Source organism: Hemitrygon akajei, chromosome 9 (genome assembly GCF_048418815.1).
Source record: "Hemitrygon akajei chromosome 9, sHemAka1.3, whole genome shotgun sequence".
Lineage (NCBI taxonomy): Eukaryota > Metazoa > Chordata > Chondrichthyes > Myliobatiformes > Dasyatidae > Hemitrygon > Hemitrygon akajei.
The window spans coordinates 37349559-37375170 of NC_133132.1; the positions used below are offsets into that span (position 1 = coordinate 37349559).

At 45.5% G+C, this 25612-nt stretch overlaps 1 protein-coding gene and 1 long non-coding RNA gene across 2 annotated transcripts in view; one reads left to right on the forward strand and one right to left on the reverse strand.

Moving 5' to 3' along the window:
* tfap2d (transcription factor AP-2 delta (activating enhancer binding protein 2 delta)) overlaps positions 1–10401 on the forward strand; it is a 64925-nt gene extending 54524 nt beyond the window's left edge. Inside the window, exons 7-8 of the mRNA XM_073055776.1 lie at positions 6175–6288; positions 9131–10401. Coding sequence (XP_072911877.1) covers positions 6175–6288; positions 9131–9350 — 334 coding nt within the window. The 3' untranslated portion in view covers positions 9351–10401. The remainder of the gene's footprint in view (positions 1–6174; positions 6289–9130) is intronic.
* LOC140733013 (uncharacterized) overlaps positions 1–25612 on the reverse strand; it is a 92156-nt gene that overhangs the window by 41085 nt on the left and 25459 nt on the right. The window lies entirely within an intron of this gene.

The window sequence follows — 25612 nt, forward strand, 5'->3', positions numbered from 1 at the left end:
GGATTGAGAGGGATAATAAATCGGCCATGATGATGAATGGCCTAATTCTGCTCTAAAGTCTTACAGTCTTATAGTTTAACAGCACCGAAACTGGCCCTTCAGCCCAAATGGTCCATGCCAACTAAGATGTCCATCACTCTAGTCCCATTTGACTGCATTTGGCCCATAACCTTCTAAGCCTTTCCAATCCATGTACCTGTCTTTTAGAAGGTGTTACTGCACCCGCTTCAACCACTTCCTCTGGCAGCTCATTTCACATAGATTTTGCGTAAAAAAAGGTTGCCCCTCAAGTTCCTATTAAATTATTCCATGCTCACCATAAACACATGCCCTCTGGTTCTTGATTCTGCAAACCCAAGAAAGACTGAGAGGGACCTTATTTGTGGCCCTCATGATTTAATTCATGATATAATAAAATCACCACTAATTCTTATATGCCCTCCCTCAAATCCTGGCAACAACAGTTATGGGAAAGTTATTTGAAGGTATTTTAAGGGACCGGATATATAAATACTTGGATAAACAATGACTGATTAAGGATAGTCAGTCCTTAAGGATGGCTTCATACATGGTAGGTCATATCTAACTAAACTTATGGAGTTTTTTTGAGGAAGTTACCAGGGAAATGGATGAAGGCAAGTGAGTGGATGTTGTCTACATGGACTTTAGTAAGGTGTCTTACAAAATCCCACATCAGAGGCTGGTCAAGAAGGTTTAGTCGTTTGGCATTCAGTTTGAGGGAGAAAATTGGATTAGACTGGCTTTGTGGGAAAAGCCAGAGAGTGGTAGTAGAGGGTTACCTTTCTGACTGGAGGTCTCTGCCTAGTGGTATGCCACAGGGGCTGGTGCTGGGTCCTCTGTTGTTTCTCATCGATATCAATGATCTGGATAATAATGTGGTTAACTGGACAATAAATTTGAAGATTACTCCAAGATTGGGGGTGTGGTGGACAATGAGGAAGGCTATCATGGCTTACAGAGAGTTCTGCATCAGCTGGAAAAAATGGGCCGAAAATGGCAGATGGAATTTAATGCAGACAAGTTCAGGTTTTGCACTTCAGTAGGAACAACCAGTGTAGGTCTTACACAGTGAACAGTAAGGTACTGAGAAATGTTTAGAACAAAGGGATCTGGGAATACAGGTCCACAATTCATTGAAGATGGCGTCATGGGTAGATAGGGCTGTAACGGAAGCTTTTGGCATGTTGGCCTTCATAAATCTATGTATCGATTACAGAAGATGGGATGCTATGTTGAAGTTGAATAGGACGTTGGTGAGGCCTATTTTTGAGTATTGTGTACAGTTTTGGTCACCTATCTACAGGAAAGATGTAAACAAGGTTGAAAGAGTGCAGAGAAGACTTACAAGGATGTTGCTGGGTCTGGAGGACCTGAGTTATAAGCGAAGAGTGAATAGGTTAGGACTGTATTCTTTAGAACATAAAAGATTGAGAGGAGATTTGATAGAGGTAAAAAAATTATGAGGGGTATAGAGAGGGTAAATGCAAGCAAGCTTTTTCCAGTGCCGTTGGGTGGGACAACACCCAGAGGTCATGGTTTAATAGTGAAAGGTGAAAAGTTTAAGGAGAACATGAGGGAAAACTTCTTCATTCAGAAGATTGTGAGAGTGTGGAATGAGCTGCCAGCACATGTGGTCCATGTGAGCTTGATTTCAAAGACAAAGAGGAGTTTGGATAGGTACATGGATAGTAGGGATATGGAGGGCTATGGTCCCGGTACAGATTGTTTGGAGTAGGCAGTTCAAATGGTTTTTCAGCATGGACTAGTTGGGCAGAAGGGCCTGTTTCTGCGTTGTACTTCTCTATAAATCTTTTCTGCGCTCTTTCCAGTTTAATAAAATCTTACCTATAGCAAAGCGACCAAAACTGAATACAATATTCCAAGTGTTACCTCAACAGTGTTCTGAATAACACACCAACACCTTCCAACTGTTTTAGTCAATGTCCTGACAGATGAAGGCCAGCATGCCAAATATTTTCTTCACCACCCAGTCTACCTGTGACTGAACTTTCAGTAAACCTTATATTTCAACTCCAAGAGCCCTCTGTTCTATAACACTCCTCAGGGTACTGCCATTCACTCTGAATGTCCTGCTTGGATTTGACTGCCAAAAATGCAAAACTTATCTGAAATATAATCCATTTGCAATTCCTCAGCTTACATACAAGATCACGCAGCAATTTTTGATAATCTTCTTCATTGCCCACTACACAACCTATTTTGGAGTCATCAGCAAACTTAGTAACTAGGCTTGAACATACTTATCCAATCCATGTCGTAATATTAAAATAAGTTTTTTTATAACTGGAGTACATGATCCATCGGGTGACTTTCATAAGACAAGAAATGGAAGCTGGAATAAATAACCTGGCCTCTCCATAATTCAATAAGATTATTGTGGATCTTTCACCTTTGCATCACTTTCATAGTCATTGAGTGATAGAGCACTACAGCACAGAAACAGCCCATCTAGTCCATGCCAAACTATTATTCTGCTTAGTCCCATCTACCTGCTCGCAAATCATAGCCCTCCATATCCCTCCCATCCATGTACCTATCCAAACTTCTCTTAAATGTTGAAATCTTACCCACATTCAAAAATTCCACAGTCTCACCACCATCTGAGTGAAGAGGTTCCCCCTTAAATATTTCACCTTTCACTTTTAACCTATGGTTGTAGTTCCACCCATTCTCAGTGGAAAAAGCCATTTCTATACTGTCTGCATATTCCTTGAATGCCAAAAGAGAAATTCTCAATCTGCCATGAATGTACTAAACAACTGAGCTTCCACAGCCATCACTGAGTGAGCGTTCTGAGAGTTTGTTGCCCTCTGGTGAAACAATTTAAGAGGAATACTTGTCTAATGCCAAGGTTGGCCGAATGTGCAATAAGTGGAAGTGGTCCTGATAGCTGAAGCAGAAGCATAAAATATTTAAAAGGGTGTAAAAGCAAAAAGTAGATCAAAACACTAGAGGATCTGCAGATGCTGGAAATCTAGAGCAGTATGCATAAGTTGCTGGAGGAATTCAGCATTTCAAGCAGCGTCTATGGAGAAGACTAAACAAATGACTTTTCAGACTGGGACCCTTCATCAAAGCACTTCAGTGATTTTTACACGGTGGGGGAGAGGGGTTAATGAGGTAACATGAAAACAAACCAGAGAAGTTTCAGCCCTCAATAACATTCTTTCTAAAGCATTTTTGGATACCCGATGGAACAATTAAGTTACTAGATTAGCAAATGTCTTATCCATCCATTCATCCAAAAAGAAAAGCTTACACAAGGTTCAAAAAACTAGGTAATGATCGAGATCTAGAAGATTATAAGGCTAGCGGGAAGGAGCTTAAGAATGAAGTTAGGAGAGCCAAAAGGGGCCAGGAAAAGTCCTTGGTGAGTAGGATTAAGGAAAACCCCAAGGAATTTTACAAGTATGTAAAGAGCAAGAGGATAAGACGCAAGGGAACGAGACTAATCATTTGTGACAGTAGAGAAGTGTGTACGGAACCTGAAGAGATAGCAAAGATACTTAATGAATCCTTTGCTCCAGTATTCACAACGGAAAAGGATCTTGGTTATTGTAGGGATGACTTACAGCAGATTGAAAAGCTTGAGTATATAGAGATTAAGAAAGAGAATGTGCTGGGAATTTTAGAAAGCATCAAGTTGGATAAGTCTCAGGGACCGGATGAGATGTACCCCAGGCTACTGTTGGAAGTGAGGGAGGAAATTGCTGAGCCTCTGGCAAAATCTTTTCATTATCAGTGGGGATAAGAGAAGTTCTGGAGGACTGGATGGTTCCAGAAAGGGAGCAGAGATAACCGAGGAAATTATAGACCAGTGATTCTTACTTCAGTGGTTGGTAAGTTGATGGAAAAGATCCTGAGACGCAGGATTTATGAACATTTGGAGAGGCAAAATATGATTAAGAATAGTCAGCATGGCTCTGTCAAAGGCAGGTTGTGCCTTATGAGCCTGATTGAATTTTTTGAGGATGTGACTAAACACGTTTATGAAGAGAGAGCAGATGATGTAGTGTATATGGATTTCAGCAAGGCATTTGATAAGTTACCCCATGTAAGGCTCATTGAGGAAGTAGGGAGGCAAGGGGACCTTGCTTTGTGGATCCAGAATTGACTTGTTCACAGAAGGCAAAGAGTGGTTGTAGATGGGTCATATTCTGCATGGAGGTCAGTGACCAGTGGTGTGCCTCAGGGATCTGTTCTGAGACCCCTTCTCTTCATGATTTTTATAAATGACCTGGATGATGAAGTGGAGGGATGGGTTAGTAAATTTGCTGATCACACAAAGGCTGGGAGTGCTGTGGATAGTGTGGATGGGCTGTCAGAGGTTACAGTGAGATATCGATAGGATACAAAACTGGGCTGAGAAGTGGCAGATAGAGTTCGACCAAGATAAGTGTGAGGTGGTTCATTTTGGTAGGTCAAATCTGATGGCAGAATATAGTATTAATGGTATGACCCTTGGCAGGATGGAGGATCAGAGGGATCTTGGGGTCCAAGTCCATAGGACACTGAAAGCTGCTGTGCAGGTTGACTCTGTGGTTAAGAAGGCATATGGTGCATCGGCCTTCATCAACCGTGGGATTGAGTTTAAGTGCTAAGAGGTAATATTGCAGCTATATAGAACCCGGGTCAGGCCCCACTTGGAGTACTGTTCTCAATTCTAGTCATCTCACTACAGGAAGGACGTGGAAGCCATAGAAAGGGTGCAGAGGAGATTTACAAGGATGTTGCCTGGATTGGAGAGCATGCCTTATGAGAATAGATTGAGTGAACTCGGCCTTTTCTCCTTGGAGCGACGGAGGATGAGAGGTGACCTGATAGAGGTGTATAAGATGATGAGAGGCATTGATCATGTGGATAGTCAGAGAAGGTTTTTTCCCAGGGCTGAAATGGCTAACACAAGAGGGCACAGTTTTAAGGTGCTTGGAAGTAGGTACAGAGGAGATGTCAGGGGTAAGTTTTTTTACGCCAAGAGTGGTGAGTGCGTGGAATGGGCTGCCGGCAGTGGTGGTGAAGGTGGATACAATGGGGTCTTTTAAGAGACTTTCTGATAGGTACATGGAGCTCAGAAAAATAGTGGTCTATGGGTAACCTTAGGTAATTTCTAAGTAAGGACATGTTCGGCACAGCTTTGTGGGCCGAAGGGCCTGTATTGTGCTGCAGGTTTTTTATGTTTCTATGCTTTTATCCAGAATCATGAACTTGAATCTCTCCATGGCTACAGTAAAGTAATGGTTAGCGTAACACTTTACGCTGTGACCTGTAAGATTAGGGTTTAATTCCTGCGGCTGTCTACAAAGTTTGCGCATTCTCCCCATGACTGCATACACGTCCTCCTTCAGGCTGCACTCTCCTCCTACATTTCAAAGGCATGCAAGTTAATTTGTGGGCATGCTATGTTGGCGCCGGGAATATGGTGACACTGGCAGGCTGCCCCCGCACACCCTCGTCACAAACAGCACACTTTATATAACATAGAACATTACAACACTGTATAGGTCCTTTGGCCCAAGATGTTGTGCTGACCTTTTAACCTACTCTAAGATTAATCTAACCCTTCCCTCCCACATAGTCCTCTATTTTGTAATCATCCATTTCACTGTATGTTTCGATGTACGTGCAACAAATAAAGCTCATCTTTAATCTTTAAAATCTTGAATTCAAATTGAGATGGTCTAATAAATCAGACATTATTTAAAGCTGATGGTCATAGTATTAGTAACCATGAGACTCATGGACTGCCATGAATTGAAAATCAATCAGCCATTCTTACTCTTCAAGGCCTGTTTATGACTGGGGGCACATTAAGGTGGATATCCCTCTGTTGTCAGTTCTGGGATAACTGGAGATGGACAATAAATACTGACATTGTCACGGTGGAATGGCAGAGCTGACTCAATGGGCCAAATGGCCTGATTCCGTTTTTGTGTCTTATGATCAACATGTGAGCGAGTAATAAAAAGAAGTTGCTTTATAAATCACTATTGTGCCAATTCTGTCAGTTGAGTTTTCCTAATCTTTTCTACATCAGGTCATAGATTGTATAAACCAAAGCAGTTGTAAATCTCCAAGGGAAAATATCAATTCATCATGATGCTTTCACATACAATGATATTTCTTATTTTGTAGGCAAATCTGTAAGGAATTTCAAGACCTGTTAAGCCAGGACAGATCACCTCTGGGATCTTCGAGACCAACTCCAATTCTAGACCTCGACATACAGAGGCATTTAACACATTTTAGGTAATTGCTTCTATTGTCACATTTATGAATAAACAGTCATTTGCTAATTAAGCAGATCTCCAGTAGAAGTGTAGAATGACTCAGGTGGTTTGCTCATCTGAACCATCTATGTGTGGCTGCAAAATTCATTACAGTTTTGACTGATAGCTGTCCACTGAACTGGATTAAAGATCTCTCAAACGATTATGAAAATATTTCAGAAGAATAATCAAGCTAGACATCAGACTTAGGCGCGACACTCTTGGAAGGGTCACCCATGCCAAATAGGTCAAAGGGTAGAGGCCAGACTAAGAGTTGTCCACTGGTTCTCCCCGTGAGCATGTGGATTTCCTCTGGGTGCTTCGGGTATCCACCAGCATACCAACGATGTAGGGGATTGTAGGCTGATAGATCGCATGGCGTAATTGGGCAATGACTGCTTGTTGGTTGGACTGGAAGGGCCTGTTACTATGCAGCATTGAGAAATAAATAGAAGATAAAAAATACAAACACCTTGAAAGTAATAACTTGGGACTTGTGCCAGAATTGAGAGAACTATACCAAGACAAGTAAACCCTGGCTGGAAGAAATCTTTCATCTAAAATCCCAGAATTAGTCAGTCTCCACCCTGTCCCATCCTCCAAACAAAACTCCAATTTTCCTCTATTCATGAGGCCTCCAGCAGCCTCAAGTAAACCCTCTGAAATACTCAGCAAATAGCTTGGTAAGAATGTTATGACTATAAACAAGATAAGGTTCCAGTAAACAAAATATTTCACTTTCCAGGAACCCTACCACACAGCAGATTAATAACGTCTCTCTTTGCTGGATACAACACTGAAGCAACATACACAAAATGCTGGAGGAACTCAGCAGGTTAGGCATCATCTGTAGAAAGTAATGAACAGCTGGCGTTTTGGGCCGAAGGTGAAGAATCTGTGCCCAAAATTTTCATTATCTCTTTCCCGCCATAACTTCTGCCTGACCTGTTAAGTTCCTGTAGAATTTGGTGTGTGTTGCTCAAGATTTCCAACGTCTGCAGAATCTCATGAACCTTGGTAGATGCAACATGATATGGCTATCGGGCGCCACAGTAGGTAGGGGTTAGCACGACGTCGTTACAACTCAGAGTGCTTGGACTTGGAGTGCTCAGAGTCCAAATCTGGTGCCGTCCGTAAGACGTTTTTACGCCCTCCCCATGGAATGTATGGGTTTCCTTTGAGTGCTCCAGTTTCCTCCCACGCTCTAAAGATGAACTGGTTAGTAGGTTAATTGGTCCTTGTGATTAGGCTGGTGTTGAGTGGGTGTGGTGCTGGGCGATGTGGCGCGGTAGGCCCGAACAGCCTGTTCCGCATTGTATCTCTGAACACAATAAGTGCAAAGTAAATATTGGATTGTCATTCCAACTACCCAGTGGTCAAAGTCAAAGTAAGTTTTATTATCGAAGTACATACCTGTCACCACATACAGCCCTGCGATTCATTCTCCTACAGGACTCAGCAACTCTATAGAATAGTAACTATAACAGGATCAATGAAAGATCAACCAGAGTGCAGAAGACAATAAACTGTGCGCATGCAAATAAAGAGCAATAAATAATGCGGGCATGAGATAAAGAGTCCTTAAAATGAGATCGTTGGTAGTGGGAACATCTCAGTGGACGGGCAAGTGGGTGTAGTTATCTCCTTTTATTCAAGAGCCTGGTGGTTGAGGGGTAGTAGCTGGTTTTGAAGCTTGATAGTGCGAGTCCTGAGGCTCTTGTACTTTTTACCTGATGGCAGCAGTGAGAAAAGGAAAGAGCCTGGGTGGTGAGGAGATCTGATGATGGATGCTGCTTTCCAACAACAGTGTTTCATGTAGATGCGCTCGGTGGTTGGGAGGGTTTTACCCGTGATGTACTGGGCCAATCAACTGCCTTTTGTAGGATTTTCTGTTCAAAGGCATTGGTGCTTCCATACCAGGTTGTGATACAGCCAGTCAGTGCACTCTCCACTACACATCTATAGAAACATGTCAAAGTCTTAGATGTCATGCCAAATCTCTGAAGACTCCCAAGGAAGTAAAGGTACTGCCGTGCTTTCTTAGCAATTGCACTTCAGTGCTGGGTCCTCCAGAAATAGTAACACCCAGGAATTTAAAGTTGCTAACCCACTCCACCTTGATCCTTCAATGAGGGCTGGGTCATGGACCTTTGGTTTCCCTCTCCTGAAGTCTATAATAAGTTCCTTGGTCTTCCTGACATTGAGTTAGAGGTTGTTACGGCACCACTCAGCCAAAATTTCAACCTCCCTGTTGAATGCTGATTCATCAGCGTCTCTGATTCAGCCCATGTCAATGGTGTCATCAGCTGACTTGAATATGGTGTTGGGGTGGTGCTTGGGCCTCTTGTACATCTTACCTGATGGCAGCAGCAGGAAGAAAGCATGACCTGGGTGGGAGAATCTTTGAGAATGGGTGCTGCTTTCCTCTGAGAGTGTTTTCACGTAGATGTGCCCAAAGGTTGGGAGGGATTTACCTGTAATGTTCTGGGCTGAATCTACTACCTTTTGTAAGATTTTCCTTTCAAAGGTGTTTAGTAGTGATATAACCAATGATTCTTTCTAACAGCATCTTTTCACACCAATATATTGAAGAGTGTTTGTGGTTATTTGCACCATTCTAACATTATCTTCGGTAAATTATGTCTGCCAAATAATCCATCTTTATTTATTTGAGATCCTTGCTGAGTATGACTGCAGTTTTAATGAAAATTGGTTTATAATAATGAGAGTCCAAAAATAGTTTAATTGCAATAATGGGTTTGCACTGTCGCTTTAAGCTCGTGTATAATCATTGACACTTAATATTTTAAATTCTGATGCAGCCTGATCACACATGGATTTGGTACTCCTGCTATCTGTGCTGCTCTCAGCAGCTTCCAAACGGTCCTGAGTGAAATGTTAAATTATCTGGATAAGCACACAGTTACCAAAAACGGAGGCTCGCCGGAGAATGGCCAAGGCAACGGCAACACAGAGAAGGCATCGCTGCGGAAGAGCTTGGACCCATCGCAGAAAGACAGCAAAATCGAGAAGACGGAATGAACTCGGTGAATGAACTTCAGGGTCACCAGAGCTTTCCTGCTGCTGAAGTCCACTTTTTCCAACAGGGCGTCCGCTTCTCTTGTAGGAAGACTAAAAGGGGGAAACAAAAAGCTCGATGCGGGAGTCACTATTTTTACAGTATTTGAAATATTTTGTGCACAGTCATGCTGTTTGTATAGTGTTTATAGTGATACACAGTACAACTTAATCACTGGATCCTGAAGTGCAGCATCCTCTTTCAGTTAACAATCTACACAGCACGCCATGAAATCAGCTCAATATTCACCTCGTGTTACTTATTCCGACCTCCAGTTTCTTAGAAGCATGGAGGCCCGGGTAGCTCCTGAAACGGGTGGCAAAACAATTCCGTTTTCCAATTTTGCAGTCGGAAAGATCGAAGACTATTCGAGCTCTCACCTGGTTCTCAAAGAGGCCACAGTGAGCAAGAGGTGAAATGACTGCAGAGGTTTCAACCCATCATACGTCTACAGGTGTGTCATAATAAGACGGTGAAACAAAGGCTGATAAACCTTCTAATTATTTATGATATCTTCACCTTACAGTCAAACCTTGATTGTAAAAAAAGTCATCGTGTCATGTAGCTGGCAATATGACCTCGGAGCATTTTCAATTTGAACCTAATTTCATCATTTATTATGACATCTGATTTTTTTTAGCAAAATGGAATTAAGCATCTGTGGATCTTATAGTGTTCTATATGTGAAAGTTACATTACTGAGGTTGGATCACAGATAAAACTCGGTATCATTCCATAATGATGTGACTGATTTTTAGAGAATTGCTATTTAATAAAGACTAAAACACACTAAAATTCAGGAAAAAAAAAGTATTTATCTCACGTGTTAAATGACAGGTAATGGCATTCCAGAAAATTAAAAGGAAAATATTCAACTGCGCTGGATGAAAATGAAGGCTCCTATATTACATCCATCATTTCATTGGAACTCACAGGTACCTACAGTTTGCACAAAATGCTGGAGGAACTCAGCAGGTCAGGCAGCATTGACGGAAATGAATAAAGAGTCAATGGTTCAGGGTGAGACCCCTCTTCAGGACTGGAAAGGAAGAGGGAAGAAACCAGAATAAGAAGGTTGGGGGGGGGGGACAGTTCACCTATCACCTTCCAGCATGTATACCTTCCATCCCCCTCCCCACCCAACCTTCATATTATGGCTTTCTCCCTCTTCCTTTCCAGTCCTGATGAAGGGTCTCAGCACAAAACATCAGCTCCTGATTTTTCTCTGTAGATGCAGTCTGACCTGCGGAGTTCCTCCAGTAGTTTGCATCTGTTACTCTGGATTTCCAGTATCTGCAGAACCTCTTATGTTTATATCTTAAGTGTTATGCTCCTACCTGAAAATGACGAGTTTACTGTGTGCGTTTACAGAACTTAAAGCGATTTTTTGTTCAGATCTCTAATATGTACAATCCTTTTATGTCCCGATCATTTAAAGTGCCCGGTCAGGTGATATGACCAGTGTTACATGCATGAAACACCGAGATAATTTGCTGTACGATTTTGTGTCTGCAAAGGATGTGGAGGAAAATCTATGTACCAGCATTCAGTGACCTGGACTTATGGTCTGGAGACACAAGCTCGAATCCCTGCATGGCAGCTAGCTGCGAAGCTGAAATTCTGTCAACTGTATGAATCTGGATTTTACTTTCATTTTAAAATAGTAAATGGGTTGTCACAAAACAAATTCTGACCCTTCTAAATGCAGCCATTGAGTCTTTTCTTTCTGCTCACGTATCTCATCTGTGTGCGGGAGCAGGTCAGGAAGCATCAGACCCGGAAACTCCTCTCTCTGATTGTTGTGGAACTTGGGATCGGTCAAATTTGGATTCAGCTCACTCAGCGTTTCCTGGAAGTTTGTGCTTGATGTAGGGGTGCCTGTGCAGTGTAGCGGTTAGCGTGACGCTATTACCGCTTGGGGCATCGCTGTTTGGAGTTCAATTCCTGCACCGTCTGTAAGGAGTTTGTGCATCTTTCCTCTCAGTGCAGGGGTTTCCTCCAAGTGCTCCGGTTTCCTCCCACAGTCCAAGGCTCATTGATTATTATAAAATTTATCCTGTGATTAGGCTGGAGTTCAATAGGTGAGTTGCTGGGCAGTGTGCCAGAAAGACCTGTTCCGTGCTGTACCTCTAAATAAATAGATTGAAACTTACAAGTCTAATCACCTTGGAAATAATTCAGAAGATGTGTAGCTTAGGTGACTGATGGTTGGGTTGAGTTGTTCTCCAGTCTTGGTAACTTACTTGCAAACGTTTCATCAACATGCAACGAATCATTATCAGTGCATTGTTGATTGCGGTGTGTTCAAAGGCCAAGCATGGCCACAATATTTACGTATTTGGAGATGCAGCACAGAACAGGCCTTTCCAACTAGCTGTGCAAGTCAGCAACCCCCCATATTTAACACCAGTCCAATCACAGGAAATTTTACAATGCCCACTTAACCTATTAACCGGTATACCTCTGGACTGTTGGAGGAAGCAAGAGCACCCGGAGGAAACCCATGCTGTCACGGGGAGAGGGGAATAGGTAGTCAATATTTTGGAGAGAGTCCTTTCAGCAAGGTCTTGTTTAATCCCCTCCTTAAGATGCTGCCTGAGCTGCATTTTGCATGTGTCGCACTGGATTTCCAGCATCTGCAGAATCCCCTATGTTTATGATGCTGGTGACCTTTACAGTCATTAGAGCCGAATGGCCTCATGGCAAATAATAGACGGATTGACCTTCGGGATGAAATTTAAGGAAAATAAACATGGAATATAGAACAGTACAGCACAGTGCACACCCTTCGGCCCATTATGTTGTGCAGACCTTTTAACCTAATCGAAGATCAATCTAACCCTTCCCTCCAACATAGCCCTCGATTATAATTTCTTGAAAAATAAAGGATCATAAGTGAACTGTACATGACAAAAATCCCTCAATGGAATGACATTTTGCTGCGGAATTATTCACTTGTTTTGACCCAGAAGGTAAGACTGAGTAAGAGGCCGAGAGGAGAGAAAGTAGCTCCGGTTCCTACCATTGTTTATAGGAAGAAGATCACATTTGGCGCCAGAACAGTCGTTTTCATAGGCACGCTGCCTTTACTCGTTAAACACTTTATTAATTACATATAGAAATACAATGGAAAGGATTATGTTTCATTAATGTTCTCAAAATAACAAACCATTTTACTAATGCTTTGCTGAAATATGGTTTTGTTGCATGCTGTGTCCAGAGCAAACTGTAACAGATAAAATATATGCCTATTTATTAATCCCCTTTGGCTACTCAACTATAGGCGTTTCATTTTATTTTACTTCATGTTGATTTATTTCAAAGACTAGACAGTCCAAATGACCAACTTTGACTTAGGCCTTGGAGAAAAGGGATTATTAATGATATTAACGACTGGAAAGCCTTGTAAGAAACAAATCTGACAACAACCGCTTTCCTCACAACTTATGACTCCTACCTAAAGTATGGTTTTCCTTTGAACACCTTTATTTTTTAATAAGTTATGAACATCTTTTACCACTTAGTTATTTATATATTCTTACTAAAACAGCTTTTGAAAAGTGTGAAACGACAACGGATTTATGTCATTAACCAGGAACAATAAGTCTTCTTCAAAGCTTTGTATTGCCCACTACATCAGATTTATAGATACCTTTTTTCCTAGCCGCCGTTTAATTCTTGAACTTTTTGATGTTTGTGTTTGTTATATTTTCAAAACGCAAAGCTTTCACAGCAAAGGGACATTAAACACTTGCCCGTGCAGGTCAGCAGCAGAACCCAAAGACTGTAGATGTATGTACAGCGTTCGAATAACCTGATCTTCCACGCATTAAGTAAAAGGCCTTTGAGTTCACCCAACAAGCTCAGAGAACAGAGAAGGGCTGTTCTTTCTCTCACTCTGGCTCCAAGCTAACCTTTATTTAGCTAACCATGCAATTGAATACCAATCACTTCATTCTCCTTTAACCTTGTGTACAGGAAAGGACGTTAAACAATTTTGAATTGGGTTGGCGGTGTTTAGCTAATCATGTAACTGACTTGGCAATGACAGAAACAGCCTAGTCTGCATCTCTCCCTATCTGAAGGCATAGGGCAATGGAACAAAGGGCAAACGGAGATGAAAATTAAAGAAAATCGTGAAGGGAAAAAAATTACAGAGTAAATACTCCCATACCTGAAATAAGGAAATTAGAATGAAATTGTAATATTCATGTGGTTTAAGATGGTACTGTTATCCTAAACATTCAGAACATGAAGGGGCAAGACAGCCCTCGGCCTGGTGAGTTGCTGATGAGATTTGGTGAATGCACAGCGGTTAATCAGGGTTTTTTGGCAGACTGGAAGCTTGGTTTTCTCAATGTAAATTAAAGAAGTGTAGCGGCTCACACAGTGTGAGCTGCTCGTTTTCTACAGTTGCATTCTACAATATGTAGTGTATATGAACTGTTGTATTTGTAAACTAATATATGTGTGCACTTGTTCACAAATAATAAAAAAATCAGCTTCAGATTTATTTATCTCACGTACATCAAAACACGCATTGAAACGCATCGTCTGCGTTAACAACCAACACAACCTAAGGATGTGCCGGGGGCAGCCCACAAATGTTGCCACGCAGTCTGGTGCCAACACAGCGTGCCCATGCTGTTTGGCAGAGCAGCACAGAATACAACGAAACAGAACGCAGCAAGCAACAGCAGGGTAGCGTAGTGGTTAGCAGAACGCTCTACAGCACCAGCGACCTGGGTTCAATTCCCGCCGCTGCCTGTGAGGAGTTTGTACGTTCTCCGCGTAAATCTGTGGGTTTCCTCCAGGTGCTCTGGTTTCCTTCCACACAGTCCAAGGGGGTACTGGTTAGTAGGTTCTTTGGTCACGGTAAATTGTCCCATGATTAGGCTAGGGGTAAATAGGTAGGCTGCCAGGCGGTGTGGCTCGAACGGCCAGAAAGGCCTGTTCAGCACTGAATCTCAATAAATAAATAAAACAACAGAAAAACAAGCCCCTTTGCCCCCTCCCACGCAGACCCCCTGTTTTGGTGGCATCACCTCTTAAGTATTGAATTGAATGCTGCTCCATGTCATCTAGCATCATCTTCGGTCTTTCTCAGAGAGTTCTGGCTTCACCGGTAGCGATTCTTTGCTCTCCGAAACCAAGAGATCAAAGCAATGAAGATCAAGCCACAGACACATAGCGCTTGGCAGGACACTGTTACAGCTCGGGGAGTTCCAGTGTTAGGAGTTCAATTCTGGCACCATCCGTAAAGAGTTTGTACCATCTCCCTGTTGAATACGTGGGTTTCCTGCAGGTTCTCTGTTTTTCCCCCCCCCCCCCCCCCCCCACAGTCCAAGGACATACCGATTAATCGGTCATTGTAAGTTGTCCTTTGATTAGGCAAGAGTTAAATAGGTGGGTTGCCAAAAAAGCAAAGTGAACAAAAATGTGGAATCTATTTGCATGTTTTGCCTTTTATTTATTTAGAGATTTGGAGATACAGCGCAATAACGGGTCCTTCTGTCCCAACGAATCTGTGTCACCCAATTACACCCGTGTGATCAATTACTTTATCAATCACTACATCTTTGGGATGTGGGAGGAAACCAGAACACCCAGAGGAAATCAACATAGTCACAGGAAGAGCATGCAAACTCCTCACACACAGCAGTGGAATTGAACCCGGGTTTAGATATGCACTATACAATCTGTCAGGTTGTAAGAACACCATAGGACGAAGGAATATCCCTGGTATTGTCTTCTAATTGCTGACAATTGAACCCTGCAGAAAATTGGCAGCATATAGGTCTAATTCATTGCTACCAGTATCACATGTTGCAGATATGGTAGGAATGAAAACATTTTCTTTATAATTTTATTAATAGAAATGTAGAAACATAGAAAACCTACAGCACAATACAGGCCCTTTGGCCCACAGAGCTGTGCCGAACATGTCCTTACCTGAGAAATTAACTAGGGTTACGCGTAGCCCTCTGTTTTCCTGAGCTCCGTGTACCTATCCAGGAGTCTCCTAAAAGAGCCTATCATATCCGCCTCCACCATCGTCATTGGCAGCCCATTCCACGCACTCACCACTCTCTGCATAAAAAACTTACCCCTGACATTTCCTCTGTACGTACTTCCAAGCACTTTAAAACTATGTCCTCTCTCATGCTAGCCATTTCAGCCTTGGGAAAAAGCCTCTGACTATCCACATGATCAATGCCTCTCATCATCTTATACACCTCCATCAGATCACCTTTCATCCTCCGTCACTCCAAGGAAAAAAGGCCAAGTTCACTCAGCCTTTTCTCATAAGGCATGCACCCCAATCCAGGCAACATCCTTGTAAATCTCCTTTGCACTGTTTGTATGGTTTCCACATCCTTTCTATAGTGAGGCGACCAGAACTGAGAACAGTACTCCAAGTGGGGTCTGACCAGGGTCCTATATAGCTGCAACATTACCTCTCGGCTCCTAAATTCAATTCCACGATTTATGGAGGCCAATGCTTCGTATGCCTTCTTAACCACAGAGTCAACCTGTGCAGCAGCTTTGACCGTCCTATTGACTCAGACCCCAAGATCCCTCTGATCTTCCATCCTGCCAAGGGTCATACCATTAATACTATATTCTGTCATCATATTTGACCTACCAAAATTAATCAACTCACACTTATCTGGGTTGAACTCCATTTGCCACTTCTCAGCCCTGTTTTGCATCCTATTGATGTCCCGCTGTAATCTCTGACAGCCCTCCACACTATCCACAACACCTTCGACCTTTGTGTCATCATCAAATTTACTAACCCAATTTGGTACCATTTTTTAATCACGATGCCCATAAATATTGCTGAAACATTCTTCCAGCAGGTGACATTTCCCATCAACATGAAATATCAGAAAATTACCTTTCACAAGGTTATAAATTCGGCCAGCTCCATCATGGGCACTAGCTCCCTACCCCTCAAGACATCTTCAAAAGGCAGTGCCTTGAAAAGGTCCATTATGAAGGAACATCATCACCCAAGACATGCCCTCTTCTTGTTACTACCATCAAAGAGGAGGTTCAAGAGCCTGAAGACACACACTCAATGTGTTAGGATCAGCTTCTTCCCCTCCGCCATCAGATTTCTGAATGGACAATGAACTCATGACCCCACTTTATGTCTCTTTTCCTCTATTTTTTTAATTTATTATTTATTTGCCTGTTTATTTATTTATTCACTCCTTATTGTAATTTATAGATGTTGTTCATGTACTGCTGCCACAGAATTACATATTTCATGGCATTTTGTATGTCAATGATAATAAACCTGATTCTATTTCTGATCGTGAGATCCTGCAGATACTGGAGATCCAGAGCAACACACCCAAGATACTGGAGGAACTCAGCAAGTCAGGAGAGGAATAAACAGTCGATGTTTCAGGCTGAGACCCTTCATCAGGACTTGTGTGTTGCCTAATATTTTTGCAGTTACGAGGGGTGATTGATAAGTTTGTGGTCAGTTTTAGAAAACCTAGCACATTTATTTTTCAACATAGTCCCCTCCTACACTTACACACTTAGTCCAACGGTCGTGGAGCATACGGATCCCTCCTTTGTAGAGGTGGTCCACAGCAGGGGTGATTGATAAGTTTGTGGCCTAGGGTAGAAGGAGATGAGTTATTAACTTCAAACTTCCTGCATTTTCACTCAAAGAGTTGGACTGCCCATGCATGTAACGAGAGCTGTATAACTGATCTCCTTCTACCTTAGGCCACAAACTTATCAATCACCCCTGCTGTGAACCGCCTCTACAAAGGAGGGATCCGTATGCTCCACGACCGTTGGACTAAGTGTGTAAGTGTAGGAGGGGACTATGTTGAAAAATAAATGTGCTAGGTTTTCTAAAATTGACTCCCCCTACCTTAGGCAACAAACTTATCAATCACCTCTCGTAGTTAGTTAACTCCCACAAGTCAGTCGGCAGTGCATAAGGGAAGTTGGGGGAGGTAGTTCACTAATTATCAACGGCCTTCCCTATCTTGCATCAAAAACTGAGAATGGACTCAACCAAACAAACACGGTCCAACTGTGCACTGCCATACTGGGCTGAGGTTGCTGACGGTGGGGGCCATACTGAGCTGAGGTTGTTAATGGGGCTGCCATACTGGGCTGAGGTTGCTAACGGGGCTGCCATACTGGGCTGAGGTTGTTAACGGGGGGGCCATACTGGGCTGAGGTTGCTAACGGGGGGGCCATACTGGACTGAGGTTGTTAATGGGGCTGCCATACTGGGCTGAGGTTGCTGACGGGGCTGCCATACTGGGCTGAGGTTGTTAATGGGGGGGCCATACTGGACTGAGGTTGTTAATGGGGCTGCCATACTGGGCTGAGGTTGCTAAAGGGGCTGCCATACTGGGCTGAGGTTGCTAACGGGGGGGGCCATACTGGGCTGAGGTTGTTAACGGGGGGGGCCATACTGGACTGAGGTTGTTAATGGGGCTGCCATACTGGGCTGAGGTTGCTGACGGGGCTGCCATACTGGGCTGAGGTTGTTAATGGGGGGGGGCCATACTGGGCTGAGGTTGCTAACGGGGCTGCCATACTGGGCTGAGGTTGCTGACGGGGCTGCCATACTGGGCTGAGGTTGTTAATGGGGGGGGCCATACTGGGCTGAGGTTGCTTACGGGGCTGCCATACTGGGCTGAGGTTGCTAACGGGGCTGCCACACTGGGCTGAGGTTGTTAACGAGGCTGCCACACTGGGCTGAGGTTCTTAACGGGGCTGCCATACCGGGCTGAGGTTGCTAACGGGGCTGCCATACTGGGCTGAGGTTGCTAACGGGGCTGCCACACTGGGCTGAGGTTGCTAACGGGGCTGCCATACTGGGCTGAGGTTGTTAACGGGGCTGCCATACTGGGCTGAGGTTGCTAACAGGGCTGCCACACTGGGCTGAGGTTGTTAACAGGGCTGCCATACTGGGCTGAGGTTGTTAACGGGACTGCCATACTGAGCTGAGGTTGCTAACGGGGCTGCCATACTGCGCTGAGGTTGCTAACGGGGCTGCCATACTGGACTGAGGTTGTTAACGGGGCTGCCATACTGGTCTGAGGTTGCTAACGGGGCTGCCATACTGGGCTGAGGTTGTTAACGGGGCTGCCATACTGGGCTGAGGTTGCTGACGGGGCTGCCATACTGGGCTGAGGTTGTTAATGGGGGGGGGCCATACTGGGCTGAGGTTGCTGACGGGGCTGCCATACTGGGCTGAGGTTGTTAATGGGGGGGGGGGGGGGCCATACTGGGCTGAGGTTGCTAACGGGGCTGCCATACTGGGCTGAGGTTGTTAACGGGGCTGCCATACTGGGCTGAGGTTGCTGACGGGGCTGCCATACTGGGCTGAGGTTGTTAATGGGGGGGGGCCATACTGGGCTGAGGTTGCTGACGGGGCTGCCATACTGGGCTGAGGTTGTTAATGGGGGGGGGGGGGGCCATACTGGGCTGAGGTTGTTAACGGGGGGGGCCATACTGGGCTGAGGTTGCTAACGGGGGGGCCATACTGGGCTGAGGTTGCTAATGGGGCTGCCATACTGGGCTGAGGTTGCTAACAGGGCTGCCATACTGGGCTGAGGTTGCTAACGGGGCTGCCATACTGGACTGAGGTTGCTGACGGGGGGGGCCATACTGGGCTGAGGTTGCTGACGGGGCTGACGGGGGGGGCCATACTGGGCTGAGGTTGCTAACGGGGCTGCCATACTGGGCTGAGGTTGTTAACGGGGGGGCCATACTGGGCTGAGGTTGCTAACGGGGGGGCCATACTGGGCTGAGGTTGCTAATGGGGCTGCCATACTGGGCTGAGGTTGCTAATGGGGCTGCCATACTGGGCTGAGGTTGCTAACGGGGCTGCCATACTGGACTGAGGTTGCTGACGGGGGGGGGCCATACTGGGCTGAGGTTGCTGACGGGGCTGACGGGGGGGGCCATACTGGGCTGAGGTTGCTAACGGGGCTGCCATACTGGGCTGAGGTTGTTAATGGGGGGGGGCCATACTGGGCTGAGGTTGTTAACGGGGCTGCCATACTGGGCTGAGGTTGCTAACGGGGCTGCCACACTGGGCTGAGGTTGTTAACGGGGCTGCCATACTGGGCTGAGGTTGCTAACGGGGCTGCCACAGTGGGCTGAGGTTGTTAACAGGGCTGCCATACTGGGCTGAGGTTGTTAACGGGGGGGGCCATACTGGGCTGAGGTTGCTGACGGGGCTGCCATACTGGGCTGAGGTTGCTGACGGGGGGGGCCATACTGGGCTGAGGTTGCTGACGGGGCTGCCATACTGGGCTGAGGTTGCTGACGGGGGGGGCCATACTGGGCTGAGGTTGCTAACGGGGCTGCCATACTGGGCTGAGGTTGTTAATGGGGGGGGGGCCATACTGGTCTGAGGTTGTTAATGGGGCTGCCATACTGGGCTGAGGTTGCTAACGGGGCTGCCACACTGGGCTGAGGTTGTTAATGGGGCTGCCATACTGGGCTCATGTTGCTGACAGGGCTGCCATACTGGGCTGAGGTTGCTAACGGGGCTGCCATACTGGGCTGAGGTTGCTGACGGGGCTGCCACACTGGGCTGAGGTTGCTAACGGGGCTGCCATACTGGGCTGAGGTTGCTAACGGGGCTGCCGTACTGGGCTGAGGTTGCTAACGGGGCTGCCATACTGGGCTGAGGTTGTTAATGGGGCTGCCGTACTGGGCTGAGGTTGCTAACGGGGCTGCCATACTGGGCTGAGGTTGTTAATGGGGCTGCCGTACTGGGCTGAGGTTGCTAACGGGGCTGCCATACTGGGCTGAGGTTGCTAACGGGGGGGCCATACTGGGCTGAGGTTGTTAACGGGGGGGCCATACTGTGCTGAGGTTGTTAATGGGGCTGCCATACTGGGCTGAGGTTGCTAACGGGGGGGCCATACTGGGCTGAGGTTGCTAACGGGGCTGCCATACTGGGCTGAGGTTGCTAACGGGGCTGCCACACTGGGCTGAGGTTGTTAACGGGGCTGCCATACTGGGCTGAGGTTGCTAATGGGGCTGCCATACTGGGCTGAGGTAGAAGGAGATGAGTTATTAACTTCAAACTTCCTGCATTTTCACTCAAAGAGTTGGACTGCACATGCATGTAACGAGAGCTGTATAACTGATCTCCTTCTACCTTAGGCCACAAACTTATCAATCACCCCTGCTGTGGATCACCTCTACAAAGGAGGGATCCATATGCTCCATGACCGTTGGACTAAGTGTGTAAGTGTAGGAGGGGACTATGTTGAAAAATAAATGTGCTAGGTTTTCTAAAATTGACTCCTTCTACCTTAGGCCACAAACTTATCAATCACCATTCGTATATTAGCCAAATCTTATATTTTCTCCCAGAAATGACCTTAGCTCTCTTTCCATACCCAAGGAGGTAACGAGTGATTTCTGGCTGATGTCAATGCAATGCCCTGACCTCCTGATAGGAAGTGCGCATTGAAATTCAGAATCATTTATTTATACCATGTACCTGTCACTTGCTGTGCTGGGGGCAGCCCGCAAGTATCACCACACATTCCACTGCCAACATAGCATGGCCACAATGCCCATTTTCTCTCTGCCACCTACTCACACACACATAGACAGGCTTCAATCTCCAGGACGGGCCAGCTCTGGGCTTCAACTGGGCTTGCATGACTCTCAGACACTGGGTCTCCATCTTCTCCAGTGAACTTGTGGACTCCCAGTCTCTGGTCTTTGCTGATTTCACCCTTTGACCTTTGGGCTTCGATCTCTATTAAAGATCCCAAGACTCACCGATGATGGGGCCGCAGACTCTGTACTCACACACAAAATGCTGGAGGAACTCAGCAGGTCAGTCAGCCCCTATGGAAATGAACAGACAGTTGAAGTTTTGCACCAAGTCCCTTCATCAGGACTGGAAAGGAAGGGGGCAGAAGCCAAAAAAAGAATGTGGGGGAGGGGAACGAGGACGAGCTAGAAGATGTTAGGTGAAACCAGAAGGGTGGAGGAGGGGTGTGAAGTAAGAAATTGGGAGGTGATAAGTTTCAAGGCAAGGGCTGGAGAAGAAGGAATTTGATACGTGAGGAGATTCGATCATGGGAGAAAGGGAAGGAGGAGGGGATCCAGGGGGAGGCGATAGGCATGTGAAGAGAAGAAGTAAGAAGGCAGCCAAACTGTGGAATTGAAGAAGAGGGAAGTGGAAAGGGGAAAAATAATCAGAAGTTGAAGAATTCAACGTTCATGCCACCAGGTTGGAGGCTACCTTGAAGAAATATGAGGTGTTGCTCCTCCAGCCTGAAGGTGGCGTCATCATGGCAGAAAAGGAGGTCATGGACTGACATGTCTGAATCAAGTCAAGTCAAGTCACTTTTTATTGTATTTCGACCATAACTGCTGGTACAGTACACAGTAAAAACAAGACAACGTTTTTCAGGACCATGGTGCTACATGAAACATTACAAAAACTACACTGAACTATGTAAAAACAACACAGAAAAAAACTACGCTAGACTACAGACCTACCCAGGACTGCATAAAGTGCACAAAACTCTGCAGGCATTACAATAAATAATAATCAAGACAATAGGCACTATAGAGGGCAGTAAGTTGGTGTCAGTCCAGGCTCTGGGTATTGAGGAGTCTGATAGCTTGGGGGAAGAAATTGTTACATAGTCTGGTCGTGACAGCCCGAATGCTGCAGTGCCTTTTCCCAGACGGTAGGAGGAAGAAGAGTTTGTATGAGAGGTGCATGGGGTCCTTCATAATGCTGTTTGCTTTTCAGATGCAGTGTGTAGTGCAAATGTCCGTAAGGCGGGAAGAGAGACCCCAATGATCTTCTCAGCTGACCTCACTATCCGCTGCAGGGTCTTGCGATCCGAGATGGTGCAAGTTCCAAGCTACACAGTGATGCAGCTGCCCAGGATGCTCTCAAAACAACCCTTGTAGAATATGATGAGGGTCGGGGGTGGGAGATGGACTTTCCTCAGCCTTCGCAGGAAGTAGAGACGCTGCTGGGCTTTCTTTGCTATGGAGCTGGTGTTGAGGGACCAGGTGAGATTCTCTGCCAGGTGAACACCAAGAAATTTGGTGCTCTTTAACGATCTCTACCGAGGACCCGTCAATGTTCAGCAGGGAGTGGTTGCTCCGTGCCCTCCTGAAGTCAACAACCATCTCTTTTGTTTTGTTCACATTCGGAGACAGGTTGTTGGTTCTGCACCAGTCTGTTAGCCATTGCACCTCCTCTCTGTAAGCTGACTCGTCATTCTTGCTGATGAGACCCACCACAGTCGTGTCATTGGCGAACTTGATGATATGGTTTGAGCTGTGTGTTGCAACGCAGTCATGGGTCAGCAGAGTGAACAGCAGTGGACTGAGCACACAGCCCTGGGAGGCCCCCGTGCTCAGTGTAATGGTGTTGGAGATGCTGCCAATGGGAATGGGGATAGAAATTAAAATGGTCGGCCACCGGGAATTCCTGCCTTTTACGGATGGTGCAGCGGTGTTCAACAAAGTGGTCCCCCAAGTTGCTTCAGCTCTCACCAATCTGCCCTTCGGCCTCCAACCTCGCGCCTCCAGAATGCACGGACCTCCGATTAAGCCAGCTCAGGGTGTCTCATCCACCTGTGGGGTCACCTGCCTACATCCTCGCTGCTCTTCGTCCACAGTGTTTGTGTTGGAATTCTGTGAGGTTAGTTTTTCAGTTTATTCTACATTGAAATGGAATGCACACAGCCAACACTCAAGAATTAACTATGCACTGGCTGTAACATGGATTACAAGGACATAACTCTGACTTCTCTTCATTATCACCACTCTGAGAGGCTTTGCTCAGCTCAGCACTGAACTGGCTCTACGACTGTGGACTCACTTTTGGGGACCCTACGGTTCACGTTCTCTGTGTTATTTGTTTTCTTTTTATTGCTTGCACTATCTGATTTTTTCACGCATTTGGTGTTTTATGGTCTTTGTTGTGTGGGGTTTTTACTGGGTTCTTTTGTGTCTCTTTGTCTTGTCGCTGCCTGCAAGAAGACGAATTATAAGGTTATATGTGGTATACCTTCTCTGATCATAAATGCTCTTTGAACTTTGAACTTTTCTTGTCCGCTCCCCCCTCAAGGTGTGAGAGGAACATCGCTAAATCTTAATTGCTTCCATTCACGCAATCTCCTCCTAGCTGGATAGTTATAGGTTCTGACACTTACTTTCAGAAACTGGTCAGTATGCTTTTAATTCGGTTGGATGACTGAATCAATGAACAGCCCTAATGTTAATCTAAACTCACAAAAAAAATTAAAATAATTCTGAGCCTGTCGTGTTTGTCATGGGTGCCCCACTGTGGAACAATGGAATGCAAGGATGGTGGGCTCCAGTGTAAGAGTCACAGAGTTAACGAACCTTCCCAATTGTAGCTCAAACCACAGTTCTTCACGGTTGGTGGGTTCCCACCCCCGGACTCGTTGAGCAGCCTGGTGTTTCGATATCTCCAGGTGCACCTTCAGGGTGCAACCCAGGGGCGACCCGACTCCTCACTGATGTTGCTCACTAGGGTGGTGGGAGATTGAAAGATCAAGTCAGCAGGTATTGTATGCTGCTGTCAATAGAAGACCCCTGCACTCGGAGCCATCTCTCTCTCTCTCTCTGGATGGTGAGTGACAGCTTGTTGGTCCTCAGGTCGGGAAGCTCGAACGATCGACCCGGCAGACTGTAACATCGAAACAGCGAGCTGTTGGTCTCCCCTCTCGTTGTCGCAGGAGTGGTATCTCTCTCTATTTTGATGGTGGGAGAGAGACCCAGTAAAAGTGGTGGGATGGGCAGTAATTTTTGATGACCTCCAGATTATGGTCTCTGTGGGCTTTGCTATTTCCTGCATGGTGGGTGGTGTGGTGGGGGGGGTGGGTGCTGATGCTTTTGCTGGAGCTTGCGTGAGGAGTTTTGGGGTTCAAATGCTTTCCTGTCATTCATTCCTTGGGGTGCTTTCCTGTTTTGCGGATGTTGGCGAACAGTAAGGATTTCGGGTTCTATACTGGATACATTCTCTGATATTAAATTGAACCATTGTACCATTGAGCCTTCCCATGTGGAACATCACCATGAGACCCTTGTAGACAATTTGTGAATAAAATATTAAGAGTCATAGATTTCGTGGACAGCTAGCACCTTACAACCAGGGTGGCATTGGCTAAAACCAGAGGACATACTTATAATGTAAAAGTATTGGGGGTCTGTCAGAGGTAGGTTTTCCACAAGAGTGGTGGGTGAATGTAACGTGCTGGTAGGTGTAGTAGTTGAGACAGATACATTAGTATCTGGGGTTCCCAACCTAGGGGCCACAGACCTCTCAGTTAATGGTCGGCTCTTACGGCATAAAAATGGTCGGGAACCCCTGCTAGTGACATTTTAAGTTCAAGTTTTGTCATATGACTACATATACACAACTAAATGAGACAATGTTCCTCTGGACCATGATGTACCTGCAAAACATGTATCACAGACAGCATGTGAAATAAAATATTACCACAACTAAGCTAATAAAAAACAACTCAAAGTTCATGTAGTGCGCAGCACAGGTGAATGGTAAACAGTAATCAGCTCGCTGTCCTGGTGACGAGACCTCGGTGGTGGCAAGGTATTCATTAGTCTCACAGCCCGAGGGAAGAAGCTGTTACCCAGTCTGACAGTCCCAGTCCTGATGCTTCTGTGCCTCTCTCCTGATGGCAGTGGGCCAAGGAGATTGTGAGGTGGATGGTAGGAAATATCAACAATGCTTCGAGCCTTTGTATACAATGTCCGCAGATGGAGTTCAACCCAGATAAGTGGTGGGTCAAATATGATGGCAGAATATAGCATTAATAGTAAGACTCTTGGCAGTGTGGAGGATTAGGAGGTAATGTTGCAGCTATATAGGACCCTGGTCAGAAGTCACTTGGAGTACTGTGCTCAATTCTAGTCGCCTCACTACGGGAAGGATGTGGAAACCATAGAAAGGGTGCAGAGGAGATTTACAAGGATGTTGCCTGGATTGGGGAGCATGCCTTATGAGAATAGGTAGAGTGGACTCAGCCTTTTCTCCTTGGAGCAACGGAGGATGAGAAGTGACCAGATAGAGGTGTACAAGATAATGAGAGGCATTGATCATGTGGATAGTCAGAGGCTTTTCCCAGGGCTGAAATGGCTAGTATGAGAGTGCATAGTGTTAAGGTGCTTGGAAGTAGGTACAGAG